This window comes from Candidozyma auris, chromosome 5 (genome assembly GCF_003013715.1).
Source record: "Candidozyma auris chromosome 5, complete sequence".
Classification (NCBI taxonomy): domain Eukaryota; kingdom Fungi; phylum Ascomycota; class Pichiomycetes; order Serinales; family Metschnikowiaceae; genus Candidozyma; species Candidozyma auris.
The window spans coordinates 194,335-218,315 of record NC_072816.1 but is presented as its reverse complement, the minus strand read 5'-3'; the positions used below and the strand labels follow the sequence as shown (position 1 = coordinate 218,315).

Genomic DNA, 23,981 nt, shown 5'->3' with positions numbered 1-23,981 from the left:
TTGCACTCCCCCAAATACCCTCAGGGCCACCCTCAGGGCCACTCCCACGGCCAATCCTATAGCCAGAGTCAAAGCCAGCCCACGTTCACTCAACCAATGCCTCAGACTCAGAGCAGCTTGCATTCCACCTTGCACAGAGAGTAGTCTAAATCCCAGTCTTCAACAAGGACAGGGCTCCAGCGGAAGTTCCAGCTTTCAACAAGAACAGAGCTCCAGTGTGCCTTCCAGCCTACAACCTGGACAGAGCTCCAGTGTGCCTTCGGGCCTACAACAGGGCCCGACCTTCGAACCCTTCAGCATGCCCAGCCTGGGCTCAGCACCAGCTTGCCCAACCCAAACCTACCGAGTATTGGCCAGCCTGGTGCTAGTTCCAGTCCCCAGGGTCCTCCCACTGGGGTCCATCCCAGCGCCCACCAGAACCTCCTGACGCCGCAGGTGCTGAACCCGCTGATGCTGAACCCAGTGTACCAGAGTGGCCTGAGTGGCCTGAGTGGCCTGGGAGGCCAAGGTGGCCAAGGTGGCGGCCAGGGATTCCCAGTGTTTTCCGGCCCACCTTTTCCTCACTACGCCCCAGAATCCATGTATGAGCCCCTGCCGTCCCACCATCCGCCCTACAGACCGTACGACTACTACCATCTGCTGCTGCAGCCCATGGTGCTGTCTTCAATTTCTGGTCCTCCCTCAGTATACCCATCTACAGGTTCGTCGCTAGCGCCCATGTCTATGGGCCCCAGCCTGGGGCTGTCTGCGTCGTCGTTTGGCCACGGCCATCTGTACGCAGACATTCTGAACCCGCTCCTGGTGGGCGGGATGCCTCCACACGGGAGCAGCACTATGAGTTACCAGCCGATGCCGCAGCAGGTGGTGCAGCTGGGCCAGGGTGGTGGAGGACCCCCAACGCAGGGCTACTATCGCCAGAGTGCCTCTTTAGCGGGTACCCACACGCCAGCGAGCCGCTAGGCGGCAGCGGCGCCGGAAAACCGGTGCCCCGTGTGCCACAAGGTGTTCAAGCGACCACTGTCGCTCCAGATCCATTACTACATTCACACGGGCGTCAAGATGTTCAAGTGTGAGTGGGAAGGGTGTGGGCGCATGTTCAACGTGAAGCTGAACATGAAGCGCCACTACCGGTTGCATTTGAAAAGGAAGAACAGAAACGATTGCGATAGCGCCACCAGCAACGGCGCTAGCTGGCGCTAGCTGAAGGTATAGCTGGCGCTGTAGCTACGCTAATGCTTACGTTTCTTGCCAACAAAATTAGTTTTGCCTACAAAACTTTGTACAATATGCTGGGGGGTCCCATAAGGGTTTGCCCTTGCCCCCACCTTATTTCCAAGAGACTTTCGGGTCCTGACGGGGTTTCATCCGAGGACTGGCCACTGTCTGGTTGCGCAACGCAAAGTGTCTTGATTTGTGGCATCTGCCGCTGGCTGCAACTGCACTCGTTGGACCCAGCACTCTTGCTTCATATTTATAGATAATGAATCCCATACGAGCGGAGGAAAACGTCTGTAGGAGTTAGAGTCGGTTTGTTTGCATTATTTAAGCTCCTCTGAATTATGTGTTTGAAGACATGTGAGGATCTTATCTTAGGAAGTCCTCAGGCAGACATTGAGTATTTCATCTATCTAGAGCTTGGATTCGAATTTTAATCTTTGTAATCTTCACCACAATCGCAGAATTTCACGTTCACATGACCATTCAATTAACCTTGTTGCCGAATCCACGCCCTGGAAAATATTACAAGCTTGTTCCTCCCAATTCCCTTGATATTAGACACTTTTCCTAGAGCCACCTGTGGGGGGAGGCCGACGGTCAAGCAAGCTCAGACCCACCCTTCGTTGCCCGTTAATTGAAAGGTTGACAAGTCAAAAATTCGGCTAGCACTGAAAATGGCGGTTCCATGAAAATCCCCATATTGTGAGGCGGGTGGAGTTTCCTGAATGAGGCATGTTCGATTGTCACCCTCCAAAACAATCCCAAGCAAATCATTGAATAGCATCTACGTAGGCACGGGACCGCCAGCACCTTTTTCCCCAAACGAGTAAGGAAATCCCACGACTTTAGCTCACTGCTGATGGTTTAGAATCGCTAACCTAGAGCACATCTCAAATTTCAAGCACCAAATGCAACCAAATGTCAAATACTAAAGTGACTCGGCCGGCTGGCCAGTATGAAGGCGTCTTGTAACACAACCACGACTTGAAAAACAATGTACTCGAGTAACATAGGGATCGACGGCGGAAACGAGGGCGGAACGAATACGGGAGATTGTGAAATGCTTGTGGAATTATTGGAGATACTCGTGGAATGATTGTGGAATGATTGTGGAATGATTGTAGAAGAGCTTGAGAATGCTTCTGGAATGATTATGGAATGCTTGTTGGAGTACCACAAAGCCTGGAGGGGATGAATCTCACAATGAAATATGGAGCTCGAAATTGTTTGTGGATGTTAGTGAATTGGTCATGGGAGTATTGTGGTGGGCGATCTTCCAGAGTGTAGAGGGCAAACAAGGCTGCCTTTTGCACATTCAGAGGGCGTTTTTTGTGTTTTTATGGTCTTGTGATGAATCTGATCGGCTGACTTTCTTTCGAAACTGAAATGCCGCTAACACAAAAAATTTTTAAAAAATTCTTTGGCCATTTTAGATTTGAGATGCGAAGAGAGAGAAGAAGCGAATTATTCTGAGCGCTGTTTGGGCCCGCTACAACCCATGAAAAGACAGTGTGGTTGGAGAGTTTTTGATGGGATTTTTGCTGGTTGACGATTTCGTTGTTTCAAATGGTCCAATTTGATTTTCTATGTTGTTTACTCAATCTTTCATTTGACGTGGATTTTTGAGAAAACTTCAAAGACTCATTCGTTTCGGTATTCGACCAGTTTCCATCATTCAATCGTAAATGCCAGAGGTTGTTGAAATTTCTTCAAATGAGAGCGATTTCGCTTACACCATGAAGAGGCTTTTAAACGACAGGAATGCCAAAGACATTTTTTAAGGGGATCTGAGTATAAGCTTACGTACGTGCCGAAGTCTAGGGGGATCGAGAGACACCAGAAGGCATTGTGAAATATTACAGGTAATTTATAGAAGGTGATTTTTATGTTTGATTCATCGTCTCTTTGAGTGCTTGTATACGAGTTTCGATGATTGTGGATAAAAAAGTCGAGTGGGTCGTCGCCTGGCTGGGTTGCAAGCCCGCGCCCCATGCACCACGCTGCACTACTGCACACGGGCCAAGCACTAGAGATGGATGTGCGCCGGTGTGCTTGAAATGCCGCAGGTGGTCTCAGGGCGCTGGGGGGGTTCATGCGTCGCCGTGCAGCAGGGTGCGGCCTCCATGCCGTCCGCGCGTGGACGCGTGGGGCTCTCGAGGTCGTACGGGCACCGTGTGCAGGCTGGTGGTATTGTTGTCAAGCCGAGAACAATGAAGTGACGTTTTAGACTTGAGACAAGAAGGTTGCACACTCAGGCTTCTTCTCTCCACCTCCCATACTTATCCCACCTAAACTCATTCCAATCACATTCGTATAGCTGCCGGCGAAATTCCGCCTTCTTTCATTCCTCCGCGTGACACCCAAAAGTTGCCCGCCCAAGCCGCCGGCGGCCCGCTATTTCACCTGGCTAAGAATAGCAACCCCGAGCAATGTGGGCGGTCCCACCTTCTTATTCTTGCACGATGAATATTACGTCTCTTTTCTTCTCGGGCGGGACACTTCACCCTAAAGCCTTGTCGCCCAAGTACAATGCTTCTTTGGGCAAAGTTTCTCGGCACAGGCGGGCGAATTGGAGTCTTGCGCAGAGGAACGAAAGCAGGGATGGAGAAAGTCACCCAGTCACTTTCGTCAATGCACAGTCTCAAGGGAGATGAGTGTAGGTGTGATTTCTTAGCCCGACTCGCAGCTCCCGCTGAAGCAGGGGGGTGAAAAAAAGGAATAATGTTTCAGAAGATCCCGGTGATTGAGGCTTTCAGTCATTGACATTCCTTCGCGATGGGGAAGACAAGCTGACTTCTGAACATCTGGGCATTGTAGATGACAAGTGGGCGCATGGAAGTCAGCCAAGTCGGTAGCTGCTAGTGAAGTGTCATAGTTAGGCGTGGAAGGTAGACCATGGAGCTATTTTGAGCTAATATGTTTGGTGAGGGCCCTTTGTGGTGCTTGCGTAGATGGTGGTGGTCTCAAAAGAAGAACGCTCCATCTTCTTTAGAATCATCTATAAGTCTATCTTTTTTTTCTTTGTTTTTTTTATTTTTTTTTATTTTTTTTTCTTCTATTTTCTTCTCTTTCCAATATTCCCTCGAGGGTATCTTTGTCAAAACTACCGCCACTTTGTCAAAGCGTCAAGGAAGGATTCTGAAGGTTCCCTGACATTATGGTGCCGATCGAAGCTTATTTGTCAAGGAGATCTCTCCATTCAAAGCCCCATTGCCAGGGACCGTAGTTTCTTTGTGAAGAATGCCTCCATGTGTAGCTGTGCAAGCATTTACACAGCCGAGGGCCAGCTACGGGAACCTGAAGACACAACTTTTGTTTTGAGAACTTGGTAGTTGGTGTCCTGAAATAGTATTATTGCACGCCTTTGAGGAGATCATCAGAGTCACAATTATGAGAATTCGTGGGCCCTTGTAAATCACCGGTGCAAGCAACCAACGCCTGGGCTGAATCTCTCATCAAACAGAATCCTGTGACTTTCTGCCTCTACCGATACCGAGCAGTCTTCCCACAAGAGCAATAGAATCACTTAACCTCCACAAAAACACTAGAATCAACCACAAAACAACCACAAATCCACCTTCAAAGTCGGCCCTTGTGAGGTACCACAATAAGGAACGCCCCCTGCCAATCCCCATTGTCGCTTTTCCGCCAGTCCTTCCGTTAAAAGGTGCCTTCCTGCCTCATTTGCTCGACCGCCGTGCTCCCAGCCAACAATGCCAACGGAAAGCGCTTCAACAATGACATTGTGCTGGAGCCGCTGGGCCAGGCTGGAATATACGAGCACCTTCTACAATAGACTAATGTAGGAGACAGCGCCGGGGATCAAACCCATCAAGCTTTGCAAGCTTCCACCAAATATCATCACCTGCTATCACCTACAATAACCGACTATCACCATCGGGCTCTCTTGGCTCTCTCAGAGACTCGTGCTTGCAGATCCACAAGCGAAGCTTCGCGCCTTGCTGATCGGAAAATCTGTTATCATTCCGTCTGAACTGGGTATAAGTGCCTGACACAAGCGTGTGCCGGTGTCAAGCACAGTATTGGGGTGAACATGCTAGGATCGCCAATTGTTAGCTTCGCCAGCGCATGTTGCCATTGCAACAGCTACAGCTACATTGCGTTGAGGGCCGTGATTGGACAGTTTTTGGGGTCTACCGAGGATGTTGGAGGCCTGGTTGACTTTGACGACGTTGAGACCTTTTAAGAAGAAGTTTTTGAGAAGAAGTCGCTGCTTCAAAATCTTTTGACACATGACATGGTTGCGCTTTCTTTGTTTCTTCCTTTTTGTCTTCTACGCTTTTTTCTTCACCTACACCATCTCAAGAAAGCTCCTTACGCTTTGCATGCTGGGGTCTTCCAGTCGATAGCGGCTACACAGGCTCCAAACGAAGCCTCCAGCGGGTCTTTTGATATTCATATACTGGGTCGCTGCCTTGAAACTGCTACCAAGATGTGTTTCTTCGTAGTAATTATTGGACTGCATATACGCATTTCGTAAACATCTCTCCATGAGTTTCAGAATCATATCTTGGAAGAAGTAAACGATAGAGTCAAATATCTGAGCTCAACAGAACTCTGTTTTTCACTATGCTGCATGATATATTTCACAGAGGTGCTTGCTACACCTTGAAGAAGGTATCCTGCACACAAGCACGTGCCCTCCACCAACCATATCGCAGTGAAATAAATTAACACCACCATCAAAAGCTTCCAACAAATGGCTGCCCACAACATCGCCAAGTTCGTTCGCCACGCCGCTGCGGCCAAACCCCACGTCAAGCCTGAACAGTACTGGGGCGCTAAGCTCCTTGGCGCCACAATGTGGTTCTGGATCGCATACAGAGTCAAGAACGACTTCATCGAGGGCCACCACTAGACAAATTAGGGAACCGTTTGAAATCAGCATTGAACAGCATGTACATTAATATAAGATCAAGAAAGCCAAGTGTAGAGGATCTTGAAATAATACGGAGAGGGGCCCGGTTATCCCAGGCACGAGTATCTGAAAGCTCTATAAAGTTGATTGAGACGAATTACATTTTCATAGCCTGATAGCTGTATTTTGTCTCAAGTTGTGCCGCTGTCTCGGCCTCACCTTGCACGGGATCGGGGCTGGAACCCGCCTCGAAGACCTCCTCGAAGGCTGCTTTGGCCCTGGTTGCGGTTCCCATTGAAAGAGGTACTATTTAGTAAATCCTTGGTCCGTCGAAGCGCCTCCTCCGCCGGATCGCACTCTTCATAGCTATCAAGAGCCTCCTCTTCAGGCAACTCGTTCTTTTTATTGTCACTGAAATTGAATCCCAGAGACCGGCACTGCTCTAATGCCAAGTTCCCGTTCTTTTTAAGCCTGAAGATCATCACGTTGTACTCCTCCTCTTCGTCGTCCTCCTCCTCTCGTATCATATAGTCACAGAGATTGAAATGCCACAAGTTGTAGTATGCAGCAAAGTACATGTCGTTGATCTTTTTGAGCGTCTGCTTGCTCGTATCAATATCTTCTTCATCTTCATCGTCGTCGTACAATGTGAGTCTAATGATTTTTTCTGTGGTATCATTGATGGTTATGGGAATCTTATCGAACACAGAAAGCCCAAGCTCTATAAGTCTTTTGAGCTCTGCGTTCTCAGCCATATCCAACACTCTGGCCACATCTTCCTTAATGATCACCCACAACTCGCCCAAGATCATCCGTAGTCTCGAGAATTTCAGCCGATAATTTTCAATGTAGCCAGCCAGGCCACCCATACTCTCTACAAAGCTCATTCCATTGCCTGAGACGGGGTACCTGAAATGGAGCCCCTGGGAAATTGTGTAATCTGCGCCCGTCACGATCGCCAAGTGCTCGATAAGCGGATTTTTCATCACCGGAGAGTGGGACACAAAGACATTGATGGCACTCTCTCGCCGCAGCTTCATGTGAACATATAGCTGAGCCACCTGAGCTAACGTAATCCATAAATCACCTACTTTTCCTGCCACAGAGTCAAGTCCGAGCTTCCCACTATCAAACAAACTGTGCACGTTCAAGTTTCCCCCAATGCCGTAAAGTCTTATTGGCGGAGCGTTTGAATTTTCAGGCTCAAGCAAGTAGCTATGGGTGTGGTCGAGGATGTGCAAGTGGGGAATACGCCATTCACCCTTGACAAATCGTTCCACGATGTACGGGTCATCCAACAGGCCAATGGTCGTGTAAAGGGGACATGGCAACTTCCTCTGTCCCGACATATACTGCTGTAGGTGCTCCATAGGTGTCTCCAGCAAGAGTTTCAGCTTGAACACCGCCAACACCGAGTTTGTTGTGCCCAAATCCTGAGCACTATTGATGGTCAGCAAATCATTGAGTTCAGCAACAACCTCCTTGAGCAAAACCTCCAGAAATGCGACAATCTGCTTTAAGTAGTTGACGTCAGATGCTGATTCCACGGTGCTCAGGTCCCAAAACCCAAGATTTCCCGTGTGCACTATGGCATCGACGTTTGGGTTTTGAGCAACAATATGGTCGAGAGCGGCCCAATTGCCCTGGAGATCGCTCACAGCTAAAAGTCTCATGAAGAAAGTGGTATGGTTTGAGATATGCTAGTGCGACCACTACGGTAGTAGTAGTGGTGGTAGTTATCGCACGTGATGCACCAGAAGGGGCCCAAATTCACAGAACATGGAGGATTTTAAAAAATAAAATTTTTTATAAGCAGAAACTAAGAGTCACTTGACTCCGACAGTCACTTCTGAAACTGCTGTTACCGCTACATTCTGCTTGTGGTGGTCGGTAGAGGCAACTGATGCGGCTTATGCAAGTGGTTACTACTTTTTTTGCAACCATTTAAGTAGTGCGACAAGTAGCAGGCTCAGAGGGCCCTAGGCAAGGGAGAGCTGAGAATTGCACACAAGCTTTTGCTTGCAAGGTGTGATCCCCCTCATACTTTGAGCCCGTGAAGGTGGTTCATGTGCCAATGTATGCTTGCAGGGTGACGTAAATCACACCTGCGAGTGAATATGAAGAGTGAACATGATCTCTGAGCTGCAACTGAAGTAATATGAAAGCTTCCCAGGGGTTTGTCCATGCTCTCCACATCTTCGAATCTCCTGCGTCGGGTGTTGACAATTGTTTGTAACGTGTTTATCGTGTACACTCACTGCATTTCCAACACTTACGTCAGCGACCACGCTGGAGACTGTACTGTCGACCAGCTTAGAGACGTTTTCACGTCAAATCTTTTCAGAAATAAGCTCGGAAAGATATAGTTGTAGCATTTGCTGTTTTAGTTTGAAACTTGCAATTTTCGACTAGTCTCACTTTTCTAGGTTTCAAAGTCAATTGGCCATTGATATATTCCCGTTCTACCATGACAATCAAAATACAATCATCAATGATGCAAAACAAAAGACGTTATGCCGACAATCATGGAGTTGTATCAAACATAGACGCAGAGAATCATTCAAACGCCTGCCCGCATCTCTTCAAGGAGATGCAACTGTTTCCCAATCCCTACTGACTCACGCAAGGGTCCAGGAGGGCCAGACCCGTTTAAAGTCACCCGTCACTCCCTGAACCCCGCCTGTAAGCGCTGGGTTCCAGCTGCGCATACTTAAGCATCCCTTTTAAAGCATGGCTCAAGTAAAATGCATGTCTCAAGAACAATCCCTTTGCTGCTATCTTTCTCCGAATGGCTCAGAACCTTCGGCATCCAACGTCAGCACATTGCATCAAAGGCTTTTTTTGCGAGTTCATTACATTTGCATAATCGATGAGCCACATTCCTCAATGGGTATACGCCCATTATTCATTCATTGAGTAGGGATTGCCCTATTTTTTTTTTCTCACCAGCATATCTCCACTTTTGCCCACACTTGAATAAGGAGGGGCTCCAATCCCGTCAATGGTGAAAAACAAACTGGTGTCGACAATAGTAATTGTGATGCTCCTCCATGTAATACTCCTATTAAACTCTATTGTCCTTAACGAGTTGCCCTCCTTCGCAGCCACTATCAAAATACTCCACCCTAGTGCACAGAAGAACGCGATGAAGAAAAAATATGGAGAGGGGATCGGAGACGGTTTAAACATAGGGGGCTCTGCTGCATCCTTGACCAATCCATCAGTCCGGGTCAACCTCTTGTTCCACCCTTTCCTAGATCAACGTACTGCAGACAGGCGCCATGAGTGCTCTCCCCTACAAGCTCAACCGTTCACTCCCTTATCAAAGTGGACTCTTCGGAACACTTTTTTTGCTGCCTAGCCCTCAAACAGCACCTGATTTTCACTTTAGCATCGCATGAGGGACCCTCCCGAACGGCTCCGAAAAGCTGTCATCGACGGCAACTTGCCCATCACAAAACGACTTCTAGCAAGGTTTCCTGAGCTCTGGCTCAATACGGATCCAACAAACAAAGGGTGGTGCAACTTGCATTATGCTGCGTTCCAAGGCAACTACCTTGTATGTTTCCACCTCATGTCGCTAAAAAGACGCGCTTTTGCTGCCTCAGATATGGATATGTTGACCTTCGATAACTTGACGGTGCTCCACATGCCCATTTTCCGTCATCATTCACAGACATTACACTATTTGCTTCAGGAGTTTTCTGGGCACGCTTGGATCAATCATAAGGGTGGCGATCTCGAAAGAACTCCCCTTCACTACTGCTGTATATGTTTCTTCACTGATGGTCTCAAGCTCCTACTAGAGTTTGGCGCTGACTGGAAGTTAACCGACAAAAATGGAGACACTTGTCTCCATTTGTGCTTTGCTTACGGAGATAAGGCAGGCTTGCGGGAATTGGTCAAGTGCATTGTGGCCAAATGCCTCAGGTCGCTTCATGAAGTGGGACAGTCCCTGGTTCCAGCAAGAGAGGCCATTTTGGCTGAGCTAATGGAGTTTGAGGATATCAGGAATAACCATGGCTTTAAAGCTATAGACTACGCTGCATCCTTCGATCTCCAGACCTTGTATAAAGAAAATCGGACGTCGTGGGTGGAAGCAGCCATAGAGGAAGAGAGCATGCTTCTCAAGCTGCGTCTAGATAATTGGGACTCTGTATTGGCATTCACTCCAACTGGAGGTTCTGCTAAGTTTGACACTTCATCTTTGCATCCATCCAGTCAGTCTTCAGCATCTTCTTTAACTGCCCCTGACTCATCTTCCCTAGCAATTTCTCAAGCAACAAAGCCGTCGATTCTGCCCGAGAAAGATGAAAGCGTCGCAAAGCAGACACGCACTCATCTGTCGTCTCTAGGCAACGATGCGTCTCATTTTTCGCCTCTGGATAAGGCGGCTCGTAGAAGAGCTAATACCTCCATTGTGCAAGGTTACAAACCGCCACCTCCCCCACTAGCATTGAATACCCACTCGAATCTGAGCGGCAGCTCCAAGAGTAACGTCAAGATGTCGAGTCCAGTAACCCCGTTGCTGATTGATTTTCCGAAGACTCCTTCATTGAAATCGGTGACTATATCTCCTTCAGTGAGAGGCTCTAAAAGACGCACTAGCATCAATAGCCTTACTGCTGCTGCCACCGAGCTGGTGAAGGAAAGTACTCCAGACGAGTCGCTGCTCTCTGCTTCTCCAGAACTGAACCCTCAAATCTCTCAGTTTGCATCCCCCATTGTGGAACAACATCCTTCTACAAGTAGGCTCGCAGAAAGCCGCAGAAGGTCAATGACATCAATCCAGTCACCTCCAATTCGCTCCGCTTCTTTACACTTCCTGCCACTCGGCATCACTAGGCGTCGCAGCAATACCAGCACGACTTCAAATGGAGTCAACTCGTCGACAACCATACTGACATTTACAGAAACATCAGCTGACGGACTGGTGAGTACTTCTCCAGCCAACTCAGACGCGCCAAAGATCAATTCACGCCGCAGCTCGCTCCGAAGAAACATTTCAACGCCTTCCGTGATCCATTCCTCCGCTATTAGCAACGGAAGTTCAGAGACGCCCCTGCATCCGCACGGCAGAGGAGAACGGTTCTACCGTCACGCCAACGCCTCTGACTCGATGATTCGTTCAAGGCCAACGTCTCCGTTTGAGTCGGGAGGCGACGAGACTAGCACCCTGTTGGACACCATCAAGCTTGTGCACCAGCGATCTCACGATGCCGTTCCTGAGGATCAAGTGGTGCAATCGTTTGTGGTAACGATACCACGGGAAAGCATCAATGGTCGGGGTGGAAGGGACGAGAGAACGTATTCAATGTCGTCGGTGAGGTCTAAACCAGACAGTAGCCGAACGTCGACTATCTCGTCACAGAGCACTGGGCGGGATCTTAACAGCATCAAACTCACGCGGGTTCGTGATGATTGAGGCAGGCGTCTGTTACTGGGGTGTCGTAGGTTGCGATCTATCGTGCATGATTCATCAAAGCTCGAATCTCAAATCATCTGAGTCAAGCTAATGGATACCTATGATTTATGTATGGCATGGATGAAGCTGTTCTGGACACAAGGACTATCGCAATTATTGTGCTCGGGTGAAGGTTTGTTCATGATTAATCTGTTTTAAAGGCATACAGTTTCTATGTGCGTACTTTTCGCAGCCAAGTTAAGATCGGATGCATTGGGAACTACATAAGCAAAGCTAAATAGAGGGCTCGATCGTGACAGATGGTTTATGGGTTTTTGTCGCTGAGTAGGCCATGTCCATTAGTTGTGATATGGCAGATGTTATCAATCAGTAAGAGCCCTTCTGTAGAAACTCACAGAAGCGATAGCAGCAAAGTATGAGCTTGACTAGATGGACAGAACACTCCAACAATCATTGTTCAAATCCTACTAAGCCTGCTCGACATAGATTCTTCAGCTCCATTTAAAGCAGTATAGTTTGAGCAATACATTCTGCAGCTTCCTTCGCATTTCACAGTATTCTCTCAATTATACATTTTATAGTTGAAATTGTCTTCTCCAAGGATTCCAAAATCACCAAATTCAATTGACCCAAATTAAGTAAACATGTGATAAACACCACCTATTCTTATCTCCATCGAATTCAAACCCTTCCTCAAAACTTCCTCCATTCTAATTCGTTCACCTTCACGCCTGCCTCGCCTGCAAGGGTCCTCCCTTTGGCTGCAAAAACTTAGCGCGAGGTAGGCACCTGCCCTGTTTCACCTTCAACACCTACAAAATTCACAAACCACCACTTTCCTCCTCATGATCGAAACATTTCCACCAGTGTCCAAAATCAGCTCGATTTCCACGAAAACAGCCACCTTCTGTAACAAGAACCCTCCCTTGGCCTTGTTGCTTGCCTCTCTCCAGCACTTTACCCTCAGGGACTCACAATTGTCTCCGTACGTTGACTTGTGGTGGTGCTTACTGCTCCAAGTGAGAAATAGAACCAACGAAGCGGAGTTCAGAAGAACCCAACGAGTCCTCTGGCAAACAACGTGGCACTTCCACTATACTTATTTCCGATTCAGGTATCTCAGGCACCCAGTGCCCCGAAGCGTCTACAGAGGGTACATCCAGTTAGAGATAGAGCCTGAAATGCTGGTAGAAGATGTGCTTGACACTTTGAAGAGGTATGTCAAGCAACAAAAGTATCCAAATATGAATTTGTCGAAGGCTAAGAAGCTGAATATAGGCCAGAGCTTGATATCCTTGAAGGATATGGGACAGTGCTACGTCAAAGCGTACAAAGGGCTCTTGCCGTTGTTGGATAACGTCAGATACGTCGATGGCAACACGCAATTTGTGGTGAATGTTTTGAAGGAGCCTGTGCCCGTGTTGCTTTTCCTTTTTCTGGAGAGGCCCCCAGCAGTGATCCCACAGCTTTTGACCAAGCACGACGAATGGGAGTACGTGCCTGCGAGAAATAAGAACTGCTACTACGTGTTGGTGCTTTTTTGATCGCAGAAGCGACCCGAGGAGTTTTGTACAAACAAATCGAGTCTTCTCTACCTCACTTCGAAATTGATAGAGTTGGTGGAGCCTGAGACCGTAAAAGTGGGGGAGACGGCGAAAGAGACGAGCGGGAACGCCATTGATCAGGCAGGGGATATAAAAGCTCCACCTTTACCCGATCAAGGGATCGACGAGGTGATGCCTGGCACGTTTAGCATTGAGCAGCCGGAAGAGTCTGACGCTCTTCTGCAGGCTGTGAATCGTGTCACCGAGACTTTGCAAAGTATGGTGCCGGAAATACGAAGGCGGAATGAGCGGGATCATGAGAGTCCTGCTCAGGAAGATCTCCCACCACTTCCCATGCCTCAAACCTTGTACTCATTGACACAACGCCATCCAGCACAACCTGTAAACGAGGTAAAGTTGAGCTTGAGGTCACGCACGTACCATCAGTTTAAGTCGCTGTTCATCGTCAAGGGCCCAAGGAGGCGGTGAATCCGCTTGTGATGGTAGAGCCTGAGGTACCCAGATTATTCCCTACGGTGAGTGCCTCTGCTTTTACTAATGCATGTCTGACAAGTATACGATGTCTTTTTTTCTGAGGCTAGGCACCAAGTATCCCCATCGTCTTACTCTAACTTGCATATCATAGGAGTAGTCAACTACGCGTACTGTATATCGCAGGTATATCAACCTCGCTTGAGTAGTAGGTGGATTTGCAAGGCTTGCTATTATGGCCAAAACACCTGCTTCGGCCAAGAAGCAACGCTCAATCAGCGCTTTCTTCACCCCGCAGAAGCCGGCAACAACAAAGCTTCCGTCTCCGCCCCAAAGTCGCCCTCCAGAAGAGTCTACGCCCGTCAAAAGAAAGCTCCCCCAATTCTCGCATACAGCCAATGGTAATCTGACGGCTCCACCGAGCCCTAAGAGGCCCAGAAGTAATTCATCATTATCGTCATCATCATCAAGTAAAGCACCTGAAAAGCTGCTTCCTAAACAGCTGAAAACAAAGCTCACGCCGTTGGAGAAACAGTTTGTGGAGCTCAAAAGAGCTCATCCAGATAAGATCTTAGCAATCCAGGTTGGCTACAAGTTCAAGTTTTTTGGAAATGACGCCGTGGTAGCGCTGCATCTTCTAAATATCATGCTCATTCGTGGGAACCTTGAATTGGACGAGAGAACTCATGACAGATTTGCATACTGCTCGATTCCTGATAACAGGCTCCATGTGCACTTACAAAGACTTCTAAATCACGGGATGAAGGTTGGCGTTGTCAAGCAGACAGAGACTGCCGCCATCAAGTCTGTGGAGTCCAAGCTGGGGCTTTTTGAAAGAAAGATCACCGGTGTGTACACCAAGGCTACGTATATGGGAGACGAGATGCTCACTGGTGATCCTGCCATTAATCGATCTAATCAGGTAGACGAGTCCGGAAACAATAATGCCTACATTGTAGCCATACATGAAGGAGATGCTAGGAACACGGCCATTGTTGCCGTCCAGCCCTTCACGGGTGACATCATCTACGATGTGTTCACCGACAACAACACCAAAGATGAACTAGAAACGCGTCTAGCGTACTTGATGCCATCTGAAGTGATTTTGATCCATGCTGCGTCCTCAGTGAACCACGAGACGCAAAAAATTGTAAAGATCAGGAACCCATCTGCTTTGATTCAATATAGGGTTCAGAGGAAACAGCTGGAGGTGAGTGCCGGCCTTGAACAGTTTTTCAAGTCGACAAAGTCATCTGCACATCTATCGGAATATTACCAGCTCAACTATAATGCTGCGGTGTGCCAATGCGTTAACGAGTTAATTTCCTATCTTGAGGAATTCCAGCTAAGCAATGTGTTTACCATCCCATCAAACATCTCATCATTCACTGATTCAAGAAAATATATGCTCTTGCCAGCCAACACGCTTCGAGCGCTAGATATATTTGAGGTTGAAGATAACCCTTCATCCAGAACAGGAACGCTAGCGTGGCTCCTAAATCGCACCAAGACCAAAAACGGAGCCAGACTACTCCATAAGTGGATTTATAGGCCGCTTGTGGAGAAACACGATATCGAGGAGCGCCTCGAAGCAGTTGACACCCTTAGAAAGGGCAACTACGTTCACATGATAGATGTTCTCAAATCGACTATTCTGAAAGTTGGGAAAGAAAACGTGGATCTTGATCGACTGCTCATCAAAGTTCACTACTCTGCTGAGTACAAGAATGACAAGATTGCTAGAAAAGACGTATACCTAATGCTTCGAGGATTTAGTGACATCCTTGAAGTTTTTCTGAAGTTTGGTGGGAAGGGCCTAGCGGAATTCAAAGCTTGCAGCTCATCTTCATACCTTCAAGATTTATTTGAGGAGATGTTCAAGCTCTCACAGGAGTCTGTGGTTGAAGACTTACTTCGACAGGTGAACTCAGCCGCTGCAATGGACGAAAACAATGTTAGTGATCAAAGAATAAAGTTTTTTAATTTGAACGACGAAAAGTTTGATAACATCCTCCACGAACAAGAGCAGATAGCCATGGTGGAGTCAGCATTAGACCAAGAGCTAGCTTCTATTAGAGCTTATTTGAAGAGACCCCAACTCAAGTTCGTCACCAATCTAAAGGACACCCACCTAATCGAGGTACGAAATGGAAAGAATGTTGATGCACTACCTCCTGACTGGATAAAGATCAGTGGGACGAAGTCTGTGTCTAGATTCAGGACACCAGAGGTTGCAAAGTTGCATAAGGAGCTTAGCTATCACAATGAAATGCTTCAGAGAGCATGCGACGAATCTTTCAATTCGTTTTTGAAGGAGATCGACTCACACTATGAGTACTTGCATTCTGTTGTAAGCAAGGTGTCTATCTTTGACTGTCTCCTCTCATTGGCAGAGGTGGGAGCTGATGACCAAACGTACACAAAACCTAACCTTGTCGAAAAGCAGGTCATCGATATAGAAGATGGGTACCACCCCATACTTTATGCTATGGCACAAGAGTCTGTGTATGTGCCCAATGATGTTACTCTCGCCCGAAATGGCAACCGTGTATTGATCATCACTGGTCCCAATATGGGCGGTAAGTCATCCTACGTTAAGCAAGTGGCGCTTTTGGTGATCATGACCCAGATAGGAGCTTTTATTCCATGCAAGTCTGCTACATTGGGAGTGTTCGATTCCGTGTACATTCGTATGGGGGCTTCGGACAACATTCTAAGGGGGAAATCAACCTTCATGGTGGAAATGACAGAATCTGCAAATATAATCAATAGCTTCACTTCGAAGTCATTAGTGATTTTGGATGAAATTGGTCGTGGTACAGGTACAAGTGATGGCATTGCCCTCGCGGACTCAATTTTAAGGTACATAATTGAAAGTGACGAGAAGCCAGTGACCCTTTTCATTACGCACTATCCATCGTTGCATGTTTTGGAAAGAGAATTTGATAATGTGAAAAATTACCATATGGCATTTGTGGAAACCAATAGAGGCCCAGATCATCAAAATGAGTGGCCTGAAGTGGTCTTCTTGTACAAGCTAGTGCAAGGTGTTGTGTCCAATTCTTACGGATTGAACGTTGCAAAGCTTGCAGGAATTCCACTTGATGTGATAAAGAGGGCTCATGAAATGTCTGAGGCTATGAAAAGAGAAGTGGAGTTGAAAAATTGGATCAACGTTTTACACAACATGAACGGACATGCCGCTGAGGCTTTACTGAGTTTGGTGCATCTGATTTAAATACTCACTAAATGTCTTTTTCTAGTTGCAAAAAATCAATGACGATTTCGTTGAACTCATCCGGATTGTCTAGATAGAGATGATGGCCAGCATCTTTTACAATCGTCAACTCAGCATCCTCGTGGCCTAAAGCCTTGAGTTTTTCCACACAATACTTTCCGCCTTGCATATTCATCCAGTCCTTGTCGCCGTAGAGCCACAACGTTCTCATACCAATTTTGTTGATAAGCTCAAGGAACCCTCTGTCGCAGAGTGGAAGTCTAGCGAGAATGTTATGATTGATGAGTTTGGTGATGGCAAGCTCGCCAGAACCTTGATACTGATTGAAGACCGAATACGAGTATTCGTGTAGCTTGTTGATCAAATCAACACTGACAGGAGCGTCGGAAGCTTCTGAATTGGATTTGAGGTTCTTGAACCTCTGGAATGACCAGTAGGACAACACTTTAGAATACACTGGACCGAAGATCTGGAGAATCTGGAAAGGAGACACTCCATTCCCACATTGTCTGTAGTATTTTATTTTTTGGGAACTTAGGTTCGCCTAGCTTCTCCCACAACCGTTGTAGTTCTGGAGTATGCGACTCGTCCACGGGCATATTTGCAAAGATCTCCTCAAGTGGGTCGCCGCCATCTTCATGAAAGTTTCTCTGATGAGACTTATGGTTGATCAAACTTACCGAGCTGGATTCTGTGCCCATTGGGCTCACCACCACGAAGTTCTTGATGATGGGGGAGCTTCCCTGGCAGTTGTACTTCAAGATATAGCAGCTACCAAGGTATGCTCCCATGGAGTGGGCCACAAGGTCGAAATGCTCGAGGTTACGAACTTTACGCCAACCTTCAAACTTGTCAATGAACCAGGCCTCAGCCCCTAGGACCTGGCTCACTTGCTGAGCCTGGGTGGCATTTTTTGGTGTCTTGAGCAAATCTGGCGGGAACCTTGGTCTGGCCAGGTTGCCGAAACCCGGCATGTCAATCGCATGAATAGTCAAGTTCCCGTGCGACTTGGCCAACGCCTCAAAGTTCTTGATAAAGTAGCCAAGCGCTGCCATGTAGCCGTGAATGATGACAATGTCCCGTTTGGGAAGTGATAGATCTGTTTTGTTGGTGATTTCAAACTCGTGGATATACACCAGCAGGTCTTCTTCAAGAGTTGTATCCACGAACCGTGCAGTGATGTCCTTCACCCCGTTATCTGGCTCTGCCTCTCCAGGAGGCACAATACTCACATCAGACGACAAAATGGCCCTGAACAAGTTATACTCCAACTGAACAAGGCGATTTCTCGCCTCCACAAACTTTGCATTCAGCAACCCCAGCGTCGGTCTCTTCAAATTCCGCAGGCAATTCCACCAGTCCTTGACCGACTTGGTGAGTTCAATAGACGTTGGAGTCTTCCCATCTGATTTGACGTTTGGGTCGCCCATAGTGGCCACCGAGTGAGAAATTAGGCTGGCCATAAGTATTTGAGTGGAGGAAGCGAAAGTGATTGTGATTTATAGAAAGCAAGCGGTGGTATTCTGTTTGTAGGTGTTGTGGTGGATATTGTAGCTGGTTATCTTATCGCTGCGCGGGAGATAAATGCTCGCCGAGGAAGGAACGGCTGCGAAAAGTGCCCTTACATTTTGGGGAGGAATAAAATGAGGACGGTTGAAGGAGGAACTGTAGAGATTTATAGCCAAGGTGGAGGGGAAGAATTGATTGAGATGCTGCTTTTGATTTGGATTTAGCATTTGAAGTTTTTTTCGTGATGGAGTTATTCGGTTTGGGGAATTGTCGCATCGTATTACTGAGAGCTATGGGGATAGAGTAGGCATAGAGGCAGATTGGTGGATGGAACTGGTGAGTGACAAGAGTGGAGAATTCTTCAACTTTGTATGGCAACTGGTTTTGTTTTTATGTATTCAACACATTTGTGGTTGTGGAGATTGTGGGGTGATTCGAAGAGTATCAAAATTGATCATTAGAGAAAAAAGGAACTCCTAAGTTTACTGGGTGTGGGCCCGTGTCCATCGATGTTATCGTATATCACTTTTGACCAATAAACAGGAAGTTATGCCTATGAACAATCACTGCCCAGATCTCCTGCAACTTTTCCGAACCATTTGCTGCCTACAATCACTGATAACTTGTCAAAGACCTTTCAAATTAAACATATAAGCCGTATTACATTTTTAAACAGCCATCTACAAAACCTTGGTGTCTGTTTCCGAATTGAAGTCATCATCGTTCCAGTGTCTAACTGATGCATCAGGGTCGTCCCGGTAAGCCCAGGGTCCACCAAGCACCCTGGCTACTTCGCAATTTCTGTATACGCTGGCGGAGACCCCGTGTTGACAGCAGCCTGGTGAGGAGTCGAGCTCGTGGCTCCGTAGCTAGGCCCAGTGATGGGTCCGGGCTGCTGCGTACGGGTGTGGGAATGGCGACGGTGAGAAGGCCCATGGCACTGGCGCTCCAAATCAGGGCCTGTTTCGTACACGTAGTACACGTGAGTCTCAGAATACGAGCCTGGAGGGTACTTGGCGATGATGTACCACGAGTGGATCAAACCAGGAGATAGCCAAGGATACAGAGACAGATGTTGATGAGGGAGTCGCTTGAGCAGACGCCACGACGGATCCACACGGGTAAGGGTGGGAAAAGAACCGAGATGACGACAAGAAGAATGTCGGATAAACACTCGCAGCACATGGGGGGCGGGTTGGCAGGGGGGGATTCGCTTGGGGAGTGGTGAAGCTGAGGATGTATAGATGGGGACTGTGATTAAGATATAGGGGAAATTGGGGCAAAAGGATCATGTGATGTAGCACGTGATGTGCTTGGACAAGGTGACCAGAAAGCATCTACAGTCTATTAAAACAACAGCATTCTACTTGGATTGCAATCTTAGTGTCATGAGTTGCTAATTTCTAGAATTCTTGAGTCTTTATATGCTGGAAGGCGTCAACTTAGGTGTTATCCTCAGTCAAGGGAAAGAATGCGCATAGTCGGATAACACTCAGGGTCGACATCTCCATGAAGTAGCTGTTTTAAACGTACTCTATGACCAAAAGATGCAATTATTAATAACCGCCTTTTGATGGTCTCTCGATTCGGTAATTGGGTGAGGGTGAAGTTTGGGGATGCTCTGACGGCGTTGCCTGCACACAGGCCACATCAACCATCCTACCTCTTCTTACTAACATCTACTCCACCAACCCACTTTCACTACAAATGTCTCTTTCTTTCTCAATTGCATACAATAACGTCTCCAAGAAGGTCACATGCTCGCGTACAAACACCGTCAACCAATTGGCGTCGCTTGCCATTGCCAAATTCAACCTCCCCTCCTCGGTCCATGGCTCTTTACTCCATAACGGCAAGAAACTCGATGGCCTTTTGCCACTTAGATTGACGAATTTGGTTAACAACGCCAAGTTGTCGTTGGAAGTGTCTACATCGCTGCGTCCAGTGACTTTGAAAGTGGTTGGGTCAGTTTTGGGCGAGCGGAAGCAGAAGATAATTAAGACAAAGACTGATAGCTCCCTAGAGGAGCTTCTAGACACTTTCGCTAAAGAAACCGGGACGAAGTACGAGGGTTTATATGTGCAGATCAGTATGCTCGATGCAAGGATTGATAACGGCTCAACCGATTTCAAGGAAACACAGTTGGGGTCCATCTTGGGATCTGCTGATAATGCCGTTTTGAGAATCACCATTGAGAGTCATGAGACGCAGACTCAGAGAGAAAAACTTCAGGCCAAGCAGACCGAATTGAGAAGGCAGCTTGAGGAACACAAGCGACAGGCAAGATTACTTGAGAAGAGGCTAATGGAGGAGGCTGGTCAGACAGAGCAGGAAAGTCAGGCAGAAACGAAACAAATTGAAAGTGCGACAGGCGAGCATGTGGACGATGAAAACTCGAGTCCACAATCCGAAAGTGACCTGTTTGTTAATGTAGTGGAGAAGGATGCCGGTGTAAAAGATGAAAGTCAAGAAATGGACACCAGTGAAGCTCCAGTTTCACCTCCTTCTCCCACTGCCACTCCAGATCCATCACTTTCTGGCGTTTCCGTCGCAACATATGAGCCAGAGTCTTTCCAGGTGAAGCAAATAGACCAAGATACTGTCTTTGTGCCTCAAGGTCGTTCACAGCACTACGAAAACCCCGATAGCGACTACAACTTGACAGTTGCACAGGCAGAAAAGTACTACAGCATCATCAAGTCCATGCAAACAAACAAGAGGCATGCACCAAAAGATGTTATCCCTCCGCTGTCCTATAAAATCAGAATCAGGTTCCCTGACAGGGCTCTTTTGGATATTAAGATCGACGAATCGTCAATGAAGCTCGGACAGCTTCTCAAAAAAGTGGACGGATACGTTCATGAGCGGCATATCAATTCCTACAGACTTCGCAATGGGGTACCACCTTTTGAAGAAATTGCAGTGGGGTTTCAAGAGAACAATAAGGAGCTCAAGCACCATAAATTTTTCCAGAACGAACGGATCATGCTCATTTGGGAATCGACGGAGAAATTAGCAAAAGGCCCATTTTTGAAGCTGACTGTGAACACGAGAAGCATTGAGGAGATGCCAACAGTGCAATTGGAAACGAATCGAGGCCAATTGGCGGATGACGAGGCGGAGAAGAGAAGGCACTCTGGTCTGGAAGCCTCTGCATCAAACAAATCGGAGAAGAAGAAGCATGGCTTGCCCAAGTGGTTTAAGCCAGGCAAATGAGCTACTGCAATACAAAGCATGCAATAGGAGGTACCAGAAGCTCAACAATAGGTCAATTTACAAGCAATAGACCCAATTGAGTCAAACACTTCCGGAGCACAATTTGCTAGGTGTTTGTGAATTATCTGTGTGTTTCTTGCCCACACTACAACAAGAACCTGCTAACAGCATATGCCACACGGAGATTCGGAGTGTTACATCTAGAAGTGGAGAATTTGTGATGTTACAAATTTAACAGCCGCACGCTTGTATTGTTTGCCACTACCTTCAGGTGCAATTGTCTCGATGATTAGTCATGGTGAAGATATCAGCACGGCTAAGCCAAGGATGGGGTAGACCAGCAGTGACATCCTCGAGTACTGCTAATAAGAGGTACCATTAATAAGCGAGGATAGATTTTTCAGCCTGACAAACTTAAGAAAAAAAAACTTAAGTTCGTGTCGCTTCGGTTTGCCTTTTTCGAACATCCATCGCTTCTTCTAAGTGATTACGAGACAACATGTGATCTTGGGTTTCGCAAATTGACGCTGGTAGAAGTCAAGAAGGTGCCTTATCTGAGGGAGAGCTTCACTATTACTGGTTTACTTTAGACGTGCGTGGTGCACATAAGCATGGATCTCAGGAAAACTGGGAAGATCATTCGCCTGGCGAAATTATGTTCTGCATAGAAGACGTTTTGGTCCAATATTGGAAAATTGGCTATTTCAAGAAACAGCAGTCACAGAGTTGCCCAGAAGCAGCTGACAGAAAACTTAGGCTCCGAGCGAACCAGCCGTTCACAGTTTTTTGAATTTTTCATCGGCTGTGCTTTTTGCACCTGGTTCGCAACCATGAGGGGACCTCTGACTCATCGCCCAAACAGGCAACTCAGACTGCTTTTTACGCGGTACAAATCAATATCAACCATTGAAGTACGCTCCGTCCGGGCCCTATATGCAGTCGGTTCCGTTTACGGGCCGCGAAAAAAATTTTTTTTTTGCACTTTCCTAATTTACGAAAGCAACATATAAGAGAAGGAACTCGCGCTTAAGTGGAATTTTTCTTTTTTTTCTTTCTTCATCAATCATCACAAACAAACAACGACGCATTACTACGATTCAAATTCCCATAGTTTTTTAACCACTTTCTGTCAATTATCGATAAAAAAAGTCTTGTTATAATGTGTGCTTAAATTAATTTTAAGATTTTAAGAGTTTTCCTTTTTTTGTTTCCCCCGAAAGAAACCGAAAAATTTAAGTTATAAAGAAAAAATTGTTTATCAATTTATAACTTCAAAGTCAAGTTTGTTTGTTTGAAACCCCCTGCCAATATGCTACTGTGATGATACGATTTTAAATATGGTGTTCCACCTACCGCTTCCCCCACAATAAGTTTTAATTACCCCCAAGTCTTACCAAAGCTAGATTTACTACAACTACAATTACATCTTTACCAATTTTTACTTTTACTCCAACAGATACAGATCCAGATACTATAACTATTACTTTGAACATGTCAGCCGAAAACCCATTGATTTACAACGACTCCATGTCGGAGTCTGACTTTGCTCATGCGCCCTCCACTTCCATGCCGATGAAGTTGGAGTCGATCGACGAGTTGTCGTGCCACTTGCCCACCAATCGTGACGTTGCTGGCGTTCCCGCGATGCCCGACACTGGCGTGTACGAGTCTCCCATATTGGTGCACACCGATGTGTTGGACAGCGTGTTTAGCACCACTCTCGACCACAATGACCAGTTGATCGACCACACGCCCATGTTTGACGAGATGGATTTCATGATCGACGGCAACAAGGTCAACCTGAAGGATGATTGGGTGTCACTCTTCAAGGATGAGCCTTGTGGTGCTGTTGATGACCAGAGTGCTCCTGCTACTACTGCCGCAAAGGAAGAAGATTTGGGCGACTTGTTTGCCGACGAGGTTCCAGAACATCCCTACGAGGCTGTGCACGAGGTGCCAGCGGCCAACAAGCAACTCGAGACCCCCATGACGCCCGCCTTGGCGACACCTGTGTTGGACAGAGAAGAAGCTCATCGTCAGTTTCTGTCGCTTCTGCCAGCAAGGTATCCAAGAGAACGAGGGTGGATCACTTGGGCGTCACGTCATACTCCAAGAAGCAGAGAAGCCAGCCTTTGAAGCCAATTGCCGTTGACCCCCAGGATCCTGCTGCGTTGAAGCGTGCGAGAAACACCGAAGCCGCCAGAAGACTGAGAGCTCGTAAGATGGAGAGAATGAGCCAGTTGGAGGAGAAGGTGGAGGAGTTAATGCGCGAAGCAGGACTTGGCCAACGAGGTGATCCGGTTGCGGGAGTTGTTGATCGAGCACAACATTGAGTGCTAAATGCGTCTATTGACTTAGGCCTAGCCTCCATTTTTATTCACCATTATTATTTTATTCTATATTGTTTTAGTTCTTGCGAATAAACCACTCGTCAATGAAAGATGTAGAAGTAAAGCTCCT

At 47.1% G+C, this 23,981-nt stretch overlaps 8 protein-coding genes across 8 annotated transcripts; 6 read left to right on the top strand and 2 right to left on the bottom strand. All coding sequences in view use genetic code 12, as the record gives it.

The window, feature by feature from the left end:
• Positions 1-450: 450 nt before the first annotated feature.
• On the top strand, positions 451-960 carry CJI96_0004366 (uncharacterized protein; the record flags this gene model as incomplete). The annotated part of the gene is made up of 1 exon (XM_029036619.2): positions 451-960. The coding sequence occupies one exon, from the start codon at positions 451-453 to the stop codon at positions 958-960; it is 510 nt and encodes a 169-aa protein (XP_028888716.2).
• A 5,352-nt stretch (positions 961-6,312) lies between these two features.
• On the bottom strand, positions 6,313-7,770 carry CJI96_0004365 (uncharacterized protein; the record flags this gene model as incomplete). The annotated part of the gene is made up of 1 exon (XM_029036618.2): positions 6,313-7,770. The coding sequence occupies one exon, from the start codon at positions 7,768-7,770 to the stop codon at positions 6,313-6,315; it is 1,458 nt and encodes a 485-aa protein (XP_028888715.2).
• A 1,724-nt stretch (positions 7,771-9,494) lies between these two features.
• CJI96_0004364 (uncharacterized protein) lies at positions 9,495-11,522 on the top strand (the record flags this gene model as incomplete). The annotated part of the gene is made up of 1 exon (XM_029036617.1): positions 9,495-11,522. One exon carries the CDS (start codon positions 9,495-9,497, stop codon positions 11,520-11,522), a length of 2,028 nt encoding a protein of 675 aa, XP_028888714.1.
• Positions 11,523-12,367: 845 nt separating this feature from the next.
• On the top strand, positions 12,368-13,555 carry CJI96_0004363 (uncharacterized protein; the record flags this gene model as incomplete). Its single annotated transcript, XM_054702206.1, has 2 exons — positions 12,368-13,014; positions 13,108-13,555. 2 exons carry the CDS (start codon positions 12,368-12,370, stop codon positions 13,553-13,555), a joined length of 1,095 nt encoding a protein of 364 aa, XP_054558181.1.
• A 238-nt stretch (positions 13,556-13,793) lies between these two features.
• On the top strand, positions 13,794-16,796 carry MSH3 (mismatch repair protein; the record flags this gene model as incomplete). Its single annotated transcript, XM_029036615.2, has 1 exon — positions 13,794-16,796. One exon carries the CDS (start codon positions 13,794-13,796, stop codon positions 16,794-16,796), a length of 3,003 nt encoding a protein of 1,000 aa, XP_028888712.2.
• A 7-nt stretch (positions 16,797-16,803) lies between these two features.
• On the bottom strand, positions 16,804-18,226 carry CJI96_0004361 (uncharacterized protein; the record flags this gene model as incomplete). Its single annotated transcript, XM_054702205.1, has 2 exons — positions 16,804-17,305; positions 17,355-18,226. The coding sequence occupies 2 exons, from the start codon at positions 18,224-18,226 to the stop codon at positions 16,804-16,806; spliced, it is 1,374 nt and encodes a 457-aa protein (XP_054558180.1).
• A 1,786-nt stretch (positions 18,227-20,012) lies between these two features.
• On the top strand, positions 20,013-21,521 carry CJI96_0004360 (uncharacterized protein; the record flags this gene model as incomplete). The annotated part of the gene is made up of 1 exon (XM_029036612.2): positions 20,013-21,521. The coding sequence occupies one exon, from the start codon at positions 20,013-20,015 to the stop codon at positions 21,519-21,521; it is 1,509 nt and encodes a 502-aa protein (XP_028888709.2).
• Positions 21,522-23,012: 1,491 nt separating this feature from the next.
• On the top strand, positions 23,013-23,657 carry GCN4 (amino acid starvation-responsive transcription factor GCN4; the record flags this gene model as incomplete). The annotated part of the gene is made up of 1 exon (XM_029036611.2): positions 23,013-23,657. The coding sequence occupies one exon, from the start codon at positions 23,013-23,015 to the stop codon at positions 23,655-23,657; it is 645 nt and encodes a 214-aa protein (XP_028888708.2).
• Between the last annotated feature and the right edge of the window lie 324 nt (positions 23,658-23,981).